This window comes from Ascaphus truei, chromosome 5 (assembly GCF_040206685.1).
Source record: "Ascaphus truei isolate aAscTru1 chromosome 5, aAscTru1.hap1, whole genome shotgun sequence".
NCBI classification, from domain to species: domain Eukaryota; kingdom Metazoa; phylum Chordata; class Amphibia; order Anura; family Ascaphidae; genus Ascaphus; species Ascaphus truei.
Genome location: NC_134487.1, coordinates 283,457,202 through 283,474,844, shown reverse-complemented (window position 1 = coordinate 283,474,844; position 17,643 = coordinate 283,457,202). Strand labels below are relative to the sequence as shown.

At 45.5% G+C, this 17,643-nt stretch overlaps 1 protein-coding gene across 7 annotated transcripts in view; it reads right to left on the bottom strand.

The window, feature by feature from the left end:
* CACNA2D4 (calcium voltage-gated channel auxiliary subunit alpha2delta 4) overlaps positions 1-17,643 on the bottom strand; it is a 211,204-nt gene that overhangs the window by 132,994 nt on the left and 60,567 nt on the right. For all 7 annotated transcript variants that reach the window (XR_012801888.1, XR_012801889.1, XR_012801890.1 and 4 more), the window contains 5 exons: positions 4,204-4,281; positions 3,800-3,880; positions 3,309-3,383; positions 858-944; positions 31-102 (listed from right to left, as the gene is read on the bottom strand). Coding sequence is in view for 3 of the 7 variants with exons in the window: in XM_075602360.1 (XP_075458475.1) it covers positions 31-102; positions 858-944; positions 3,309-3,383; positions 3,800-3,880; positions 4,204-4,281 (393 nt within the window). In the remaining 4 variants the exon portion in view is untranslated. The remainder of the gene's footprint in view (positions 1-30; positions 103-857; positions 945-3,308; positions 3,384-3,799; positions 3,881-4,203; positions 4,282-17,643) is intronic.

Genomic DNA, 17,643 nt, shown 5'->3' with positions numbered 1-17,643 from the left:
TCTCATCCTGCCGACATTATCTGCACCCACCCCTTTATCCACAGGGACTTTCACTTCCATGGTGAGGGAGCCGGTCTCGCCGTTAATCATCGCAGTCCGGAGCTGTGCGCAGGAGCACAGAAAGGCGGTTATCTGCACAGCTCGCGCAACAAACCGTCAGCCACAAACACCCACAATAAAGAGCAGCAAACACATCCACAAACAGGGCACAGGAACATAGTAATAAAGTAACATGGTCATTCAGGTTGAAAAAAAAGACATATACAGTATGTCCATGAAGTGCAACGTTTGTGAAAGCAGCACTGTTGCCAGTACTTGCAAGGAAAAACAAAGATGGCTGAAATGTCAGCTAACGATGATGCCACAGCTTTCTATTGGACGCCAGAGTGAGGCTGACCCCAGCGGCCATATTATTGCTCCCGGACAAGAATTTTTGTCGGGGAATTGTAGTGATGCGAGTCAGCTCCAGGAAACTAATGTTTAAAATAAGGCCAAAAAAAAGGGTTTATATATATATATATATATATATATATATATATATATATATATATATATATATATATATATATATAATATATATATATCTCAAAAAATTCTAAGAAATGAAAATCACCTGGAAAAAAAGGCACTCTCCCTCCCACCTCCCCCCCTCCCAAAAAAAATGGATTTGTTAAGCACTGCATATGCAGTACATATACACACACACACATATACATATACATATACTGTATATATATATATAAGAGTAGCATGGATTGCTGATTTGAATGGTAACTGACTCGTCCGGTATTTATAGTTGTATCAATCCAGAGAAAGCTATACAACCCAGTGACACATTTGCCAGTCCTGTTACTCACAATTTCATCGCGGTCCTCCCACTCGACCTCAGAGAGATCCACACTGTTATAATTCGGCTTGGGCCGCAGCTTCTTTCCTTCTTTATACTGGGGCAGAGCAGACAGTTTGGGTTCAGAAGTACGGAAACATTGACTGCTGGCAACAAGTTCATGGTCCCACTCGCTACATCACATTACTGATGTCTCTGTGACATTATAACACCAATGTTTCACCCACAGAGTTTAAATACAGTAAACACTCTAATTATCATATAGCAACTTATGTACCATTTTTGATAGCGGGGGTACTCAGCCTGGTCATTACAATTTCTGACTCTTACGGGTCAGCAAAGGCCGCAGCCAGCCATGCACTGTTGAGACCCAAAATGTCCGAAACAGCGGTCTGGTAATAGGTTTTTCTGGCTATGCAATTCTTTAGCACAGTCTGTACTGAAAAAAAGACGGGTGTGTGTGCCGAGCACGCGCGTTACAAGTGAAACTTCCCTGTGTTATGTCCCTGAAATTGTATTTTGATTTTGATGTTTTTGATTGAATTAAAGACTTCTGAGAGTATCATTTATTTTATTTATTTTTCTACAGAAATTTCCATAGTATCAGTTGGACTACATGATACAATTGACTTATGATAACTAAAGTAACATACATATATTTTGGATTGTACATATTTAAATGCCGCTGAGAGACTGCATTAATGGTCGAACCTCATCTTGTTGTTGGAATGGCTGGACTGGTGCTGAGCGTTAAATTGAATGTTTCTTGCATGAATGCAATGAGCGGCAGAGCTTCTTCAGAGTCGGCGATCTTGCAGGCACCTGATCGTTTATAGATACAGGAGGGCCCCACTAATACGGCGGGTTCGGTTCTGAGGTCCCGCCGTAAAGCGATTTTCGTTAGGTGCGCATGCGCAGACCGGCAATGCGCCGTTCTGCGCATGCGCAACAGAAGGAATCCCCTCCATTCCGCGCATGCGCGACCCCTGGCCGGCCTGTTCTGCGCATGCGCGGACATGGCGGCGACATGGCGGCCCTCTTCTCGGCACCGCCGTATCGGCGGATCGCCAAAAAGCAGAGCGCCGAGAAGCGGGGCCCTGCTGTAGTTCACATACAGTATTTGTACATGTTCCTTTCTTAACCACCTCTAATTTCTACTCAAATAAACTGGCTGGCAGGGGGGGTGGTGCAGTGCTCAAAGTTTGCGCATCCCTGATATAGATGATTATACGCTATAGGGTAAGCATCCTCTTTTATTGTTTTATAGTTAGGGACAGTGCCCCAATTAGATAGCGTCCCCAGGAATAGATCCACACTACTCACATGATTCACATAGAGGAAGTCTATGCCTCGAAGAGGTTTCCCAAGCCGCGACTCCGAGGCATAGCTAGATCAGCCCAATCAGAGGGTCCATAACTGATGCTCACCCAGAAGGCCATGGGATGGCATTCAATAGCCGAGATGGCTATACTGACAGTAGACAGAGAGAGAGAGAGTAGTACAAGGCCCAGCAGGGGCTCAAATGAGATGGAGCACCTCCAACGCTACACAGTAGAGGGATCAATTGGGTAACATAAGGAGTAAAACTCCAGCACCTCCTCAGGGGACAGCTAGAGAAGAAGATACAGACAGCCCCAGCAGAAAGCAGTAATGAAGCTATACCAGAAGTGTATGTGTATATATATATATATATATGTATATATAATATATATATATATATATAAAACCAACACCCAGCCTGCACTGATCCAATTAGAGACGTTTGATGTATGCTTAGGAGCCAGGCAAGGAGGGCTGCACAAGTTAAAATGTATTAGAAGTAAAGAGTGACACACTGTGCTCATTTGCATGTCATTACCCAGAATCCCTGGCTGCAGTAGAAGCACTGTTTGCAAAGCGATAATGGGGAAAGAGCAGGGCTGGAGACCTGCCTGAGACATGCAAATGCACGACAAGCAGGGCCGCTGACCGGTTTCCCGGGGCCCAGGACTACAGTTCTGACCAGGGCCCTCTGGCCCCATCGATGCAATGTCTTGTATATAATGTATACCCTGTTCACTTATGTAACTGTATTTTTAACCATGTATTTATCATCTTAACTCTGTGCCCAGGACTTGAAAACGAGCGGTAACTCTCAATGTATTACTTCCTAGTAAAACATTTTTGTATAAATAAATAAGAAATTAATGTTCCAGCAATTCCAAATATACAGAGAGCAGGACTGCGTTATAAAGCAATGCTGAAGAAATTCAGAGAGCAGGACTGCATTTTTTTAATACTCCCAAAAATTATTATTAATATGAATTTAACATTTGTCCAAAACAGGAAACGGGGAGAGAACGAACATTGCGAAGACGCCTGAGCCTCATTATGGAAAGGCAAAGACAATTTATAGAACAGAACGCGTGAAGAATATTCCGCCCACAAACACCCAGCAAAGGTCAGGGTGAAGGTCACTTACCAGGGGCCGCAGGTCGGGGTGAGAGAGAATGTAGCCGTTGTTCGTGTTCAGAAAGGCGTATCCATGGACTCCCAGCTGTGACACAGAGGAAGACAAGGTGATGTCACGGTTTGCTCTCAAACACTTACCTTTCACAGGTAAAAATGTGAACACAATGGGTGTTACGGAGTTTACATCTCCCCCACAGTCACTGTGCCTGCGATGTATTTCTTGTCCTGTAGATCAGTGGTACTCAACTCCAGTCTTCAAGACCCCACGACAGGGCAGGTTTTAAGGATATCCCAGCTTCTTCACAGGTGGCTCAATCAGTGGCTCGGTCGAGAGATCAGGAAGCCATCTGTGCTGAAGCTGCGATATCCTTAAAACCTGACCTGTCATGGGGTCTTGGGACTGGAGTTGAACACCCCTGCTGTAGATATATGGACTGGGAAAGAAAAAGGAGTTTAGTAAAAGAGTCCGGCGGAGGGATACACAGCACATCGGCCTCTTACCTTGTACCTGGGAGCCAGCTTCAGGAGCTCTCTCAGAGGAACGTCAGAGCCCACCACACCAAGGAGGATCCCTTCCGATCTCTGACGGAGAGGAAGAGACATGAGAAGACACTGCCAACCCCCCATAGAGTGGGGGAGAGGGTGGGTGAGTGTGTTGGGTGTGAGAGGATGACGGAGCTCTGTAAAGCAGGGGTGCCCTGAGATTTGAAAAATCCTTCAGGGGTGCCCTTCCTCAAAAAAAGGTTGAGAACCACTGCTCTAAACTTTCACCTTTTCCCTTTTTCCTCTCTCTCCTCCTTGCTTAGTTCTCCCCTTCCTAATTCTTTGGGGTCCCTTGTCTCTTGTTTCCTTCTCTCTCCCACCCGTCCGGTCCCATGTACTGAGTTGTCATGGTCACTACTTACGGTCTCGTTCTTCTTGCTGAACACCGGCATGGCCACTGTGGTCATGAGCAGGAGACTCTGGGCCTGAGAGGCAAAGAGCTGGGGAGACAGAAGGAGAAGCATTGAGTCTCCTGCAAATACAGAGACCTTCCACCTGTCAATGTGCCAGTGTCCCCAGACCTCCTCCTTCTCCACCTCCTCCTCTGAGATACCTCGTCAAGTATCTAGAAGAGAAACTTATGTCCATGAGATTACCAGCAATCCCCAAAACATCTTAGAGTTATAGCCTAGATACAGGGGTGCGCAAACTGGTGGGGGCGCCCCCAGGGGGGCGTGGGCGGTTGCAGAGGTCCCGAGGCATTTAAATGAAATGTCGGAGGATCGCATGATGCCTCTGCAACAACAAAACTTACCGGGATTCAGACGCTATGACGTGTCTCCATGGCAACTCAACGTCAAATGACGCCGTGAGGTCATGTGATGTGACGTCCCAGACGTCACATGATGCCGCGGGTCACATGACTTTACGTCACATGACCCCAGAGCGTCATTTGACGCAGCTGGAAGGTAGGAGGGGGGGGCGCGATCTCCGAACAAGCCAGACAGGGAGGCGCAGCAGTAAAAGTTTGCGCTCCCCTGGCTTAGAAGAACACATGCGGCCACCTCTGGGGTGGAATCCCTTTATCCAACAGGAAAACATATAATAGAGGTGTTCATACCATTACAGAAATACAAAGTCAAAAATACCCCCAAAAATGTATTTATCGAGTGCACTGACACGGACACCCTCTGACAGAGGAACCTTGATGTTGGGGGGTTCTGTGTCTCTCTATGACTTGATCTCTCTGAGATATCACTGTGGCAGCAGTTTGAACGGTGAAGCCATCCCCTGCCTGTCTGGTTCCACATCAGCTGTACAACCTGGCTGGGAATTACTGCTGGGAATTGAGGACTTTGAACCATATTTTCATGCAATTCCTTTCACTCGTGTTCTACTGAACGATAACTAGAGGAGGCTCCTTGATAATATCCCTGTAGAGGGTGCGCATTGCACACAGGGTGACACTTTGCCACAGATGTGTTAACAAAACAACTTCTTAACCACTATACCACGCTTTACACAGTGCTGTACTCACAGCAGCTTCCCAAAAAGACTAAGGGGCCTATGCACAAAGCGCCAGGCTGTTTAAATTGCCTGTTTTGACAGCGTTACTATCACGGTATGCAGAAAGCCCCGAATAACTGTGATAGCAAGATTTGCAAAACTGGCGAGTAGCCGGCGACGTGATGATCCCCCCCCCCTCTGAAAGGGGCTCACCAGGCGAGTTCTTTCTGCTGCAGAGAGAGAGAGACGCCTCTCCCTGTGCAAATCTCGCCAGAGATCAACATTTTTTATTAATAATAATAGCATGTTCTTGTATAGCGCTGCTAGTTTTATGTAGCGCTTTACAGAGACATTTGCAGGCACAGGTCCTGCCCCGTGGAGCTTACAATCTATGTTTTTGGTGCCTGAGGCACAGGGAGATAAAGTGGCTTGCCCAAGGTCACAAGGAGCCGACACCAGGAATTGAACCAGGTTCCCTTGCGCCAAACTCAGATTCAGTCAGTGTCTTTACTCACTGAGCCGCTCCTAGTGTATTGTAGCAGGGGGTCTCCGGAGCAGAACCGTGTTGATTTGAGATCCGGGGACCCCCTGCTTCCCGAGATACAGGCCCCCGTTATGGGGTGCCGGTATCTCCTATGCATTTAAATGTCCCATGTCATGTGACTGTGGGAATAAAATGCATAGGAGATACCGGCACCCCATAACGGGGCCTGTATCTTGGGAAGCAGGGGGTCCCCAGACCTCAAATCAATGAGGTTCTGCTCGGAGACCCCCTGCACAAGTATTTTAATACACTAGTATTAAAACCCAAATAAAAAATTAAATTAATTCGTTACCATAGTGACTATCCGCTATGGTAATAAAGCTGCTTTAATGTAATTTTTATTAATAGTTTGCGGGAGTAGGGAGTCTTCTGAGATGAACCTCATTGATTTCAGCCTTGGGGACCCCCTGTTCCTGAGCTACAGGCTCAGATATGGGGTGCCGCCGGTATCTCCTTCATTATTTAAATCCCCCGGTCACATGACGAGGAGGTTTTAAAAATATCGGCGATACCGGCACCCGATGTCCCATACCAGGGCCTGTAACTAGGGAAGCAGGGGGTCGCTGCGGCATAAATCAAAGAGCGTCAGCTCAGGAGACCCCCTGCTCTCGCACACTATTAATAAAAATTACATTAAAGCAGCTTCATTACCTTAGCAGATAGCCACTAAGGCAATGAAGGGGTTAAGGCACAATAGCAGGTTTATTGAGGACAGAGGGGGTGAGTGAAGCGGGTACTTGGCCCTTCACTCACCCCCTCTGCCCACAATAAACATTACAATATGTACCAAACACCAATACACAACCCACCCACCCCCGTGCCCCCACATAAAAACATTTAAAAAAAAATCTGCACAGGATTGATGCCAGAGACGGCAGGGGTCCCCGGGTGGTCCCTGCGAGTGTCCGTGGGCCCCCAGGTGGTCCCAGTAGGTGTCCAGGGGCCCCACAGAGGTCCCTCGGGTGGACCCCGTTTGTGGTCCCCGCGAGTGTCCGGAGGTCCTCAGGTGGTCCCCATGTGGTCTCCGTGGGTCCTCAGGTGGTCCCCGTGATAAAATACACTCCCCTCCTCCTCCCCTCAACACATACAGTACTGTAATGGGCAAAATAACTATTATCCAGAGATTGATAATAGCTCATTTGCCCATTATTAAATAAAACATTAGCCAGCATAAAGTAAATAAATCTTTCTACTTACCCCTGCCATCATGAAGGGCGTCCTCATCAGCATACTGCAGGTCCATGTCCTCCAATGCCAGCGAGAATACATGAAAAAATACAATCTAATGGCCCTTAACCCCTTAATCACCTTAGCGGTTAATAACAACTATAGTAATTAAGGGGTTAACCCACCCTCCCCGTTACCCACCGGGGAGGCCTAACCACCCACCCCGGGACCACTATACCCACCTTGTACCCATTGATTGGCATAGTGGTACATCTTACCCAAACTCAAACTACAGGCCAATCTCTCCTCCCAATACTATCCAAAGTCATGGAAAAATGTGTTCACTCCCAACTAAGCGATTACTATACCAAGACAAATTTCCCTAGCCAATTCCAATCTGGCTTTCGCCCCAAACACTCCACCGTAATTACCCTGCTAAAAGTTTGCAATGAAATCCAGTGTGGAATGGAATGGGGACAACGCACTGGTGCAATATTCCTAGATTTTGCCAAGGCTTTTGATACTGTTGATCATGTTATCTTGCTAAACAAACTCCAGTGCTCTGGAATAGGGAAGCATGCTTTAAACTGGTTTCATTCCTACCTATCAGGTAGATCCCAAAGTGTCCACCTCAGGCTCTAACACCAAACCCCTTGGATATCACCTGTGACGGGGGAGGGGTGCCAAGCGTGTAATAAAGGGGTCAAAGCCATTAGGCACCCCTTTCCACCGTCTGGGAAGTGAGGGGTTAACCAGAAATGTACGTATAATACATATGTTCCCCTGCTTCATAACCAAAAGGTATGTCCCTTGGTTATCCTATTCCCACATTTAGAGGGAATTAATGTATTTTTATTCCCCTGCCTCATGGCAAACCGTTTTATTTGCTAAGTGTTTATATTGGTACAATTATGGTGTTTGTACTTTTGCAGTGTATGCAGCAACCACATACACCGGGATCCAGGCGGGAGGAAAAGGGTTAAGGTTTATGTAGTGATTATAGCCCTTTGTTCCATTTTCCCGCCTTTGCAGGCTCCATTTTGCAGCTCTCCATAGGTCGCCATTGCAGCTCCATGCAATCCTATGGCGAATCCGGCGATTTGGGCCCGTTTCCGTAGAAGACCAGCAGGTGGCGCCCGAGAGGAGGAGCGCCGGTTCCCTATTGAAAGTCAATGGAGCCATTCATTTCAATGGGGATTCCTCGACGCCGACCTCCAGGAACGGGTTGGCAGCCATCCAAACCGCAAACCGCAATAGCGGATACAATATCTGAAAGAGAGCTTTGATCACTACCCGGTCAAGGTCAGGTTCAATTGGTGTGGGAAACTTAGGTTCTAGGGCACCCAGGAATAAAATTCTTTTTGTCCCTAGACCCTAGGAACCCCCTCACACGACCCCAAACGGGTGCGAGAGTTAATGACCCCGGTAAAGGGTCGCGCTCGTTATAAGGGTCGCATCATAGACTCTAATAGCGAAGGTCCCATTGAATCCTATGGCGGCGCCGGCCCATGGATTTCCTATGGAGGCGCCGGCCTTATTGATTCTAATGGAGAAAAGCCGCGAGTAAAAAACGGCTAAGTTAAAATGCGCAGAAACCTGAAACCCATAACTCCGGTTCTGTTCAACCTAGAGGGCTGAGATTCGGCCACCATATAGTCCTAGTTCCGGCACGATTGCATGGCAAATAGCGACCTTCTCGGGGCAACAGAACAGAGTCAGGGTAATGGTAAAGTTTAGGTTTCTGCCATTGACTTGCATGGCAGAAAAAAGCCACTTTTGTAATGTGCTTTTAAACTGTGTGTGTGTAACTCCGGTCCGGTGGGTCGCAGCGAGTTGAAACTTGGCCACCATGGAGAGTCCCCTCCGGCATGAGGGTCTGGCAAGTTTTGGCCCGCTCGGCCCAGCCGAACAGATTACTTTAATATATTTAGATATTAAGGAATGTATTGTATTTTGGGTCTGGTATAAAAGCCTGGGGAAGCCAGAGCCCATATGGTATGTTAATGTTCAGGGGGGAGACAAGTGGTCTACAATAAACCCCCTGATCAAAAGGCTCCCCCACCCTGCTTGTGTATGCTAGCACAAAGGAAAGCAGGATGTGGGTACTTATGATAAGTGTTGTGTTTCACACCTTAAGACAAAGGATTCCCGGACCAGATCCACATCTGGTAGACTTTCAGACGCCGGTCTTGTGGGAGGGGGGCTAGGGAAATGAGCCCCTGATTAGAGTAAGGCCCACCCAGTGGGCAGGTATTACTTTGCCCCTCAAGTGAGGTGGCAAGGGATAATTGATATCCAATGCCTTACACCCCGTGTTAGGGTATGGGGCTGAAAATCCTATATAACTGATTGTAAGCTCTATGCCCATTGTCTTCGTGGAGTCTTCGTGATTTCTTCATTTGTATCCTGTATTGCTGAATGAATTGCCAATCCTGTACCTGATTGCTTCATTTTCCAACCCCTACGTAAGTGCTATATTTTGTCTGTTATTTGTACCATCTTGTGTGTTCACCTTCTTTAAGGAATAAACTATATTTATTATATCTAAGTCGTGTTCCATTCAACCCAGATATTTTGTGTATATTATAACCTATCACTAGCTACCGTGACAATCACCTGTGGTGTCCCACAAAGCTCTGTTCTGGGGCCCCTCTTCTTCTCAATGTTCATCAATGATCTTCCTACAGCTTGTAAGGGAGCTTCAATACACATGTATGCAGAAAACTGTGACGGTGGGGGTAGCCAGGCTATTAAATAAAGGTTTAAGCCTGTTTGGTTACCCCTGTTGGGTTTATAGAGTGTCATCTCTTGGACCCAGTGTTGTATATGCGTAACCTGTAACGGTGTGGTAATAAAGTATTTTATGTATTTTTACCTTTCCAGGAGTGCCAGCAAGCAGAGGTGGCTGTGGTGTGAGTTTCAAGGGGGGTTTTGCGGGGAAAGTGTTGGCGGATTGTGTCTATCTAGACGGGCTCAAAGTGGCTGGATCCCCTAAAAATGTACCCAGGAATCAGGTTGGATGCCTGGATGCATGTAGACACATGGTCCCTGTAATGTCTCCCCTTGAAAATGCTTGTGCGACTCACAACAGGGTTTCCCTGCTTCAGACCAGACCAGAAAGGTAAAAAGGCATAGGGATGTGAGGTGTCACTGAAACAGTCAAGGGGTCCCTAGGTTAATGGGGACACCCAGTAAGTGCCCAGGTCACACCCAAAACCGGTATAGGGGTTCTGAGGTACTCCAATCATCTAAGGTTGTGAGAGGATTCTTAGAATCCGTACTAAGTTTATTATAAAGTGTGTGTGTGGAATATGGCTAGGGGGAAATTACGTGCAGTTTCTTCTTCTATTACCCATAACCAGAAAGACGTAGGATTGTTAAAACGTATATTTTATTAACAAAGTGTGTTAAGTACATGTACGCTTTGTGCACCGTAAACTGAGGCACAGGGATGAAAAGTGTTCCTGTAGCAGCAGGGATCCCTAGGTAACATAGGGGCTGAGGGGGCACTCCAGCTAGGTAATACAGCTGAGAGGTTTTTATTAAAATGTAAGTCAGGTTTTGCAGAGTGTAAGGTATATTTTATTAGCAAAGTGTATTGAAACATGCTTGTGCATTGTACCAAGCTGGTGCCACACTGTCTCACTCAGAGGTCTGGCTTCAAAGGCAATCCAGTATATGGAGGTGTCAAAACTATTTGGATAGGAGGGTGTGATTCAAACCCATATCCTCAAATCAAACGGATGCAATATGCATGTCCATTTGATCTCCTAGCCTGGTCGGAGCCCACTCACTGTGGGAGGGCAAGGCGGGAAGCAGGGGAGAGAGGCCATGTGTCACCTGCCCCTGTGTCCAGTCAGATATTTAAGAAACCCTGTTTATGATACTGGGTTGTCTCAGATTGGTTGCTAGGGAAATATCTCATGCTCCTGATAGGGAGATAGAATGCTGTGAATGAAACTGGGAGGTTTTAAAACCCCTTACACAGCTCAGATTAGGCAGTTTCCAAGTTCTCAGATTTCTCTCAAGTTTTTAGATTCTCTCAAGATTCTAAAGTTTTTCCAGTTTCCAAAAAGGCAAGGCTCTGCTTCAGCAAAATCTGCCCGGAATCTTTGCAGTTCCAAGACTATTGAGGGTAAACTTCATCTCTACCTACTAGAGTATAGTTTTGTTACCCCAGTCCCATGTACGTGTGTTTTTTCCTGTATTTTGTGTAACATTGTGTGTTTGCCTATTTTAAGTGAATAAATTACAATTTATTTCATCATCTCGTTTTGCTCAGTGATATGACCCCGGTATAAACGTGTAATTGCCTGGTCTCCCGTGACAATGACACAATCTTATATGCACACAGCCATAGCCTCTCCGACCGTGAACACATATTTCAATCTGACTATTTGAGACTTGAAAATTGGATTTCCCAAAACAAACTGTTTTTAAACACTGACAAGACTGTAACATTTGGGACCGAGGCTAAATTTTTAAAGCTTCCAATGACTGAGTTCCAGATCAGAACCAACGCTAACACCACCTTAACTCCTGTTACTAGTTTTAAATACTTGGGCATATGGTTTGACTACCATTTAACATTCGGGATGCACATTGATACCCTGACATCAAAGACCTATGCCAAACTAGGTGTACTTTACAGGAACAAATACTCCCTTAGTCTGCTGGTCAGAAAGTGCATCGCACAGCAGATGCTAATGCCAATTACCGACTATGGGGACATTGTATACGGCTCGGCTCCCCAAACCCACCTTAGCAAAGTTGATACACTCTACAATTCAATATGCCATTTTGTTATCCAATACAACTACAACACACATCACTGCGAAATGCTCAAAGAACTAGATTGGTCATCACTTGAGTCACTTAGGTAAAAAGTTCATCTTTCCTGTCTTGCCTTCAAATACTTTCTGGACAAGCTACCCATCTATCTGAACGAGCTCCTCACCCCTACCACATGCAGCACTTATCATCTGAGATCTGACTCCAAAAGACTGTTCATGGTCCCAAAGTTCAGCAAAGTATCCGGCCGCTCCTCCTCCTCTTACCGTGCACCCGACAACTGGAACAATCTACCGGAGACTTCTTTCAAAACTAAAGCTGTCTCACATTTTAATCTGGTCTGTAACTGTTTCATACGCCTATAATATATATTATCTCTAACTGTGCATGCAATGTCTTGTATATAATGTATACCCTGTTCACTTATGTAACTATGTATTTGTAACCATGTATTATTTGTCTTAACTCTGTGCCCAGGACATACTTGAAAATGAGAGGTAACTCTCAATGTATTACTTCCTGGTGAAACATTTAATAAATAAAAATACCTATATAATATGGGCATGATAAGCCACTATAGCAGTTAATGGTCACCCTAATAAAAAAGCTTGAAGGCCAAAAATACACAATAATAAAACATATACACAAGCACCTAAACACCCCAATTAAATAAATAAAAGCACTAGCCAAACAATTACATAAACAAAAGCACTAACCAACAACACAATTAATTAATTTTAAACACTAGCCAAGAAAACAATTCATGAATTTAAACCACTAGCCAATAAATCAATTAATTTATAAAAACACTAGCCAACACATCAATTAAAACCAGTAGCCAACAAAAGAAACAATTAATTAAAAACGCTAAACAATCGGAAACTGAAATAAAAACAAGCCATCCAAATTACAAATAATTTAAGCCAAACAATAAACGGAAAAAGAAAAAACAACAATCAATAGAAAAAAAGCATTTGCCAAAAAATGCATTGACAGTCACTGTATTTATCTGTACCTAAAGGGGCACAGATTAATACATTATCAGTCAATGGGCAATGAAAAACATAAAAATACATATCAAAAAACCTGTAAAAATAAAATTACATACATTCAATATTTGTCTTACCTTTAGAAGCGATGACCCTTCGAATTCCGGCATTTCAGGAAGCTCTCGTACCGCGACGTCATCAAAGTCAATCCAACACCATCAACCTTGAAGATTCGGAACAGGTAACAAAATTCCCTTGGACACCTGCGGGAACCACCCGAGGACCCCCAGACACCACCTGAGGGCCCCCGGACACCACCCTTGGGCCCCCAGACACCCGTGGGGACTACCTGAGGGCCCCAAAACACCCACGGGGACCACCCGGGGGCCCCTAGACACCCGTGGGGACCACCTGGAGGCCCACGGACACTCACAGGGACCACCCGCCAGCCTCTGGTATCAATCCTGTGTATAAAAAAATAAAAGATGCTTTTATGTGGGGGCACAGGGGGTGGGTGGGTTGTGTATTGGTGGTTAGTAATATTGTAATGTTTATTGGGGGCAGGTGGGGTGAGTGAATGGCAAGTACCCGCTTCACTCACCCCCTCTGCCCCCAATAAAGCTGTTGTTGTTCCTTAACCCCTTCATTGCCTTAGCGGTTAGCCGCTAAGGTAATGAAGTTGCCTGTAAATGCATTTTTCTTGCATGGGATTCATGCCAGGGGTCTCCGGTGCTGATATTAATGGGTATCAGCTTCGGAGGCTCCCGGCAACAATCTGATGCATGAAAAATGCATTTTTTTTTCTAAGTCCCCCTCGCCGCTTCTCACCACCTTTCTGCCAACTTTTCCTGGCAGGAGGATTTTGAGAGGAATTCTTTATTCTAGAGCCGCGATTAGCCTCGATAAGCTAATCAGGGCTACTAGAATTGCACGAGTTTGAAAACCTGCCAATAAGTGGCTTCTCGCCGCTCATTTGGTGATTTTTTTCTCTCGGAAAAAACAATTGCAGAAAACGTTTTTTTATCGGCTTAGTGAATAGCAGTAGGCTTTTTTGACGACAAGGCCTCGATAAGTGGTGTATATGCAGAACAGTGCACAAGCTACATGTAAAATGCTCTTGAGTGCACATAAAGGTCTCTAGAGGTATCCCTTATCTAGCAAAGAGGCATTTTAATAGTGCCCTTTGTACAAACAATAGTCAGTACACAAAAAAAATCAGGGGTGGCCAACTCCAGTTCTCAAGGGCCACCAACAGGTCAGGTTTTCAGAATACCCCTGCTTCAGCACAGGTGGCTCAAACAGTGGGCCAGTCTCACCTGTGCTGGAGCAGGGGTATTCTGAAAGCCTGACCTGGCCCCTGAGGTTTGGAGTTGCCCACCTCTCCACTATTGTAAACACCCTACTAATTTATTAGCCAGCTTCTCACCTCTTTATAATTTGCCCCAGGTAATGATACCATTACATGGATCAGCAAGAGAAGAAACAGGATCTGTTCAAAATAAAACGGCTTGGAACCTCACACGTTTTGTTTTTATAAATGTTGGCACCAAGTCTCCTCTGCTTCTAGTAGCAATAATATATCCCCATAGTAACATCTCAATAAGAACATATACAGTACATAGTGAAAAACAAATGTTTCAAGTCCCAAGTATCTCACAGTGGTGACAGGGAGGGGGGGAGGAGGCTTTCCCTTCTATTGAAAGTCAATGGAGCCATTCATTTCAATGGGGATTCCTCGACGCCGACCTCCAGGAACGGGTTGGCAGCCATCCAAACCGCAAACCGCAATAGCGGATACAATATCTGAAAGAGAGCTTTGATCACTACCCGGTCAAGGTCAGGTTCAATTGGTGTGGGAAACTTAGGTTCTAGGGCACCCAGGAATAAAATTCTTTTTGTCCCTAGACCCTAGGAACCCCCTAACACGACCCCAAACGGGTGCGAGAGTTAATGACCCCGGTAAAGGGTCGCGCTCGTTATAAGGGTCGCATCATAGACTCTAATAGCGAAGGTCCCATTGAATCCTATGGCGGCGCCGGCCCATGGATTTCCTATGGAGGCGCCGGCCTTATTGATTCTAATGGAGAAAAGCCGCGAGTAAAAAACGGCTAAGTTAAAATGCGCAGAAACCTGAAACCCATAACTCCGGTTCTGTTCAACCTAGAGGGCTGAGATTCGGCCACCATATAGTCCTAGTTCCGGCACGATTGCATGGCAAATAGCGACCTTCTCGGGGCAACAGAACAGAGTCAGGGTAATGGTAAAGTTTAGGTTTCTGCCATTGACTTGCATGGCAGAAAAAAGCCACTTTTGTAATGTGCTTTTAAACTGTGTGTGTGTAACTCCGGTCCGGTGGGTCGCAGCGAGTTGAAACTTGGCCACCATGGAGAGTCCCCTCCGGCATGAGGGTCTGGCAAGTTTTGGCCCGCTCGGCCCAGCCGAACAGATTACTTTAATATATTTAGATATTAAGGAATGTATTGTATTTTGGGTCTGGTATAAAAGCCCGGGGAAGCCAGAGCCCATATGGTATGTTAATGTTCAGGGGGGAGACAAGTGGTCTACAATAAACCCCCTGATCAAAAGGCTCCCCCACCCTGCTTGTGTATGCTAGCACAAAGGAAAGCAGGATGTGGGTACTTATGATAAGTGTTGTGTTTCACACCTTAAGACAAAGGATTCCCGGACCAGATCCACATCTGGTAGACTTTCAGACGCCGGTCTTGTGGGAGGGGGGCTAGGGAAATGAGCCCCTGATTAGAGTAAGGCCCACCCAGTGGGCAGGTATTACTTTGCCCCTCAAGTGAGGTGGCAAGGGATAATTGATATCCAATGCCTTACACCCCGTGTTAGGGTATGGGGCTGAAAATCCTATATAACTGATTGTAAGCTCTATGCCCATTGTCTTCGTGGAGTCTTCGTGATGTCTTCATTTGTATCCTGTATTGCTGAATGAATTGCCAATCCTGTACCTGATTGCTTCATTTTCCAACCCCTACGTAAGTGCTATATTTTGTCTGTTATTTGTACCATCTTGTGTGTTCACCTTCTTTAAGGAATAAACTATATTTATTATATCTAAGTCGTGTTCCATTCAACCCAGATATTTTGTGTATATTATAACCTATCACTAGCTACCGTGACAATCACCTGTGGTGTCCCACAAAGCTCTGTTCTGGGGCCCCTCTTCTTCTCAATGTTCATCAATGATCTTCCTACAGCTTGTAAGGGAGCTTCAATACACATGTATGCAGAAAACTGTGACGGTGGGGGTAGCCAGGCTATTAAATAAAGGTTTAAGCCTGTTTGGTTACCCCTGTTGGGTTTATAGAGTGTCATCTCTTGGACCCAGTGTTGTATATGCGTAACCTGTAACGGTGTGGTAATAAAGTATTTTATGTATTTTTACCTTTCCAGGAGTGCCAGCAAGCAGAGGTGGCTGTGGTGTAAGTTTCAAGGGGGGTTTTGCGGGGAAAGTGTTGGCGGATTGTGTCTATCTAGACGGGCTCAAAGTGGCTGGATCCCCTAAAAATGTACCCAGGAATCAGGTTGGATGCCTGGATGCATGTAGACACATGGTCCCTGTAATGTCTCCCCTTGAAAATGCTTGTGCGACTCACAACAGGGTTTCCCTGCTTCAGACCAGACCAGAAAGGTAAAAAGGCATAGGGATGTGAGGTGTCACTGAAACAGTCAAGGGGTCCCTAGGTTAATGGGGACACCCAGTAAGTGCCCAGGTCACACCCAAAACCGGTATAGGGGTTCTGAGGTACTCCAATCATCTAAGGTTGTGAGAGGATTCTTAGAATCCGTACTAAGTTTATTATAAAGTGTGTGTGTGGAATATGGCTAGGGGGAAATTACGTGCAGTTTCTTCTTCTATTACCCATAACCAGAAAGACGTAGGATTGTTAAAACGTATATTTTATTAACAAAGTGTGTTAAGTACATGTACGCTTTGTGCACCGTAAACTGAGGCACAGGGATGAAAAGTGTTCCTGTAGCAGCAGGGATCCCTAGGTAACATAGGGGCTGAGGGGGCACTCCAGCTAGGTAATACAGCTGAGAGGTTTTTATTAAAATGTAAGTCAGGTTTTGCAGAGTGTAAGGTATATTTTATTAGCAAAGTGTATTGAAACATGCTTGTGCATTGTACCAAGCTGGTGCCACACTGTCTCACTCAGAGGTCTGGCTTCAAAGGCAATCCAGTATATGGAGGTGTCAAAACTATTTGGATAGGAGGGTGTGATTCAAACCCATATCCTCAAATCAAACGGATGCAATATGCATGTCCATTTGATCTCCTAGCCTGGTCGGAGCCCACTCACTGTGGGAGGGCAAGGCGGGAAGCAGGGGAGAGAGGCCATGTGTCACCTGCCCCTGTGTCCAGTCAGATATTTAAGAAACCCTGTTTATGATACTGGGTTGTCTCAGATTGGTTGCTAGGGAAATATCTCATGCTCCTGATAGGGAGATAGAATGCTGTGAATGAAACTGGGAGGTTTTAAAACCCCTTACACAGCTCAGATTAGGCAGTTTCCAAGTTCTCAGATTTCTCTCAAGTTTTTAGATTCTCTCAAGATTCTAAAGTTTTTCCAGTTTCCAAAAAGGCAAGGCTCTGCTTCAGCAAAATCTGCCCGGAATCTTTGCAGTTCCAAGACTATTGAGGGTAAACTTCATCTCTACCTACTAGAGTATAGTTTTGTTACCCCAGTCCCATGTACGTGTGTTTTTTCCTGTATTTTGTGTAACATTGTGTGTTTGCCTATTTTAAGTGAATAAATTACAATTTATTTCATCATCTCGTTTTGCTCAGTGATATGACCCCGGTATAAACGTGTAATTGCCTGGTCTCCCGTGACAAT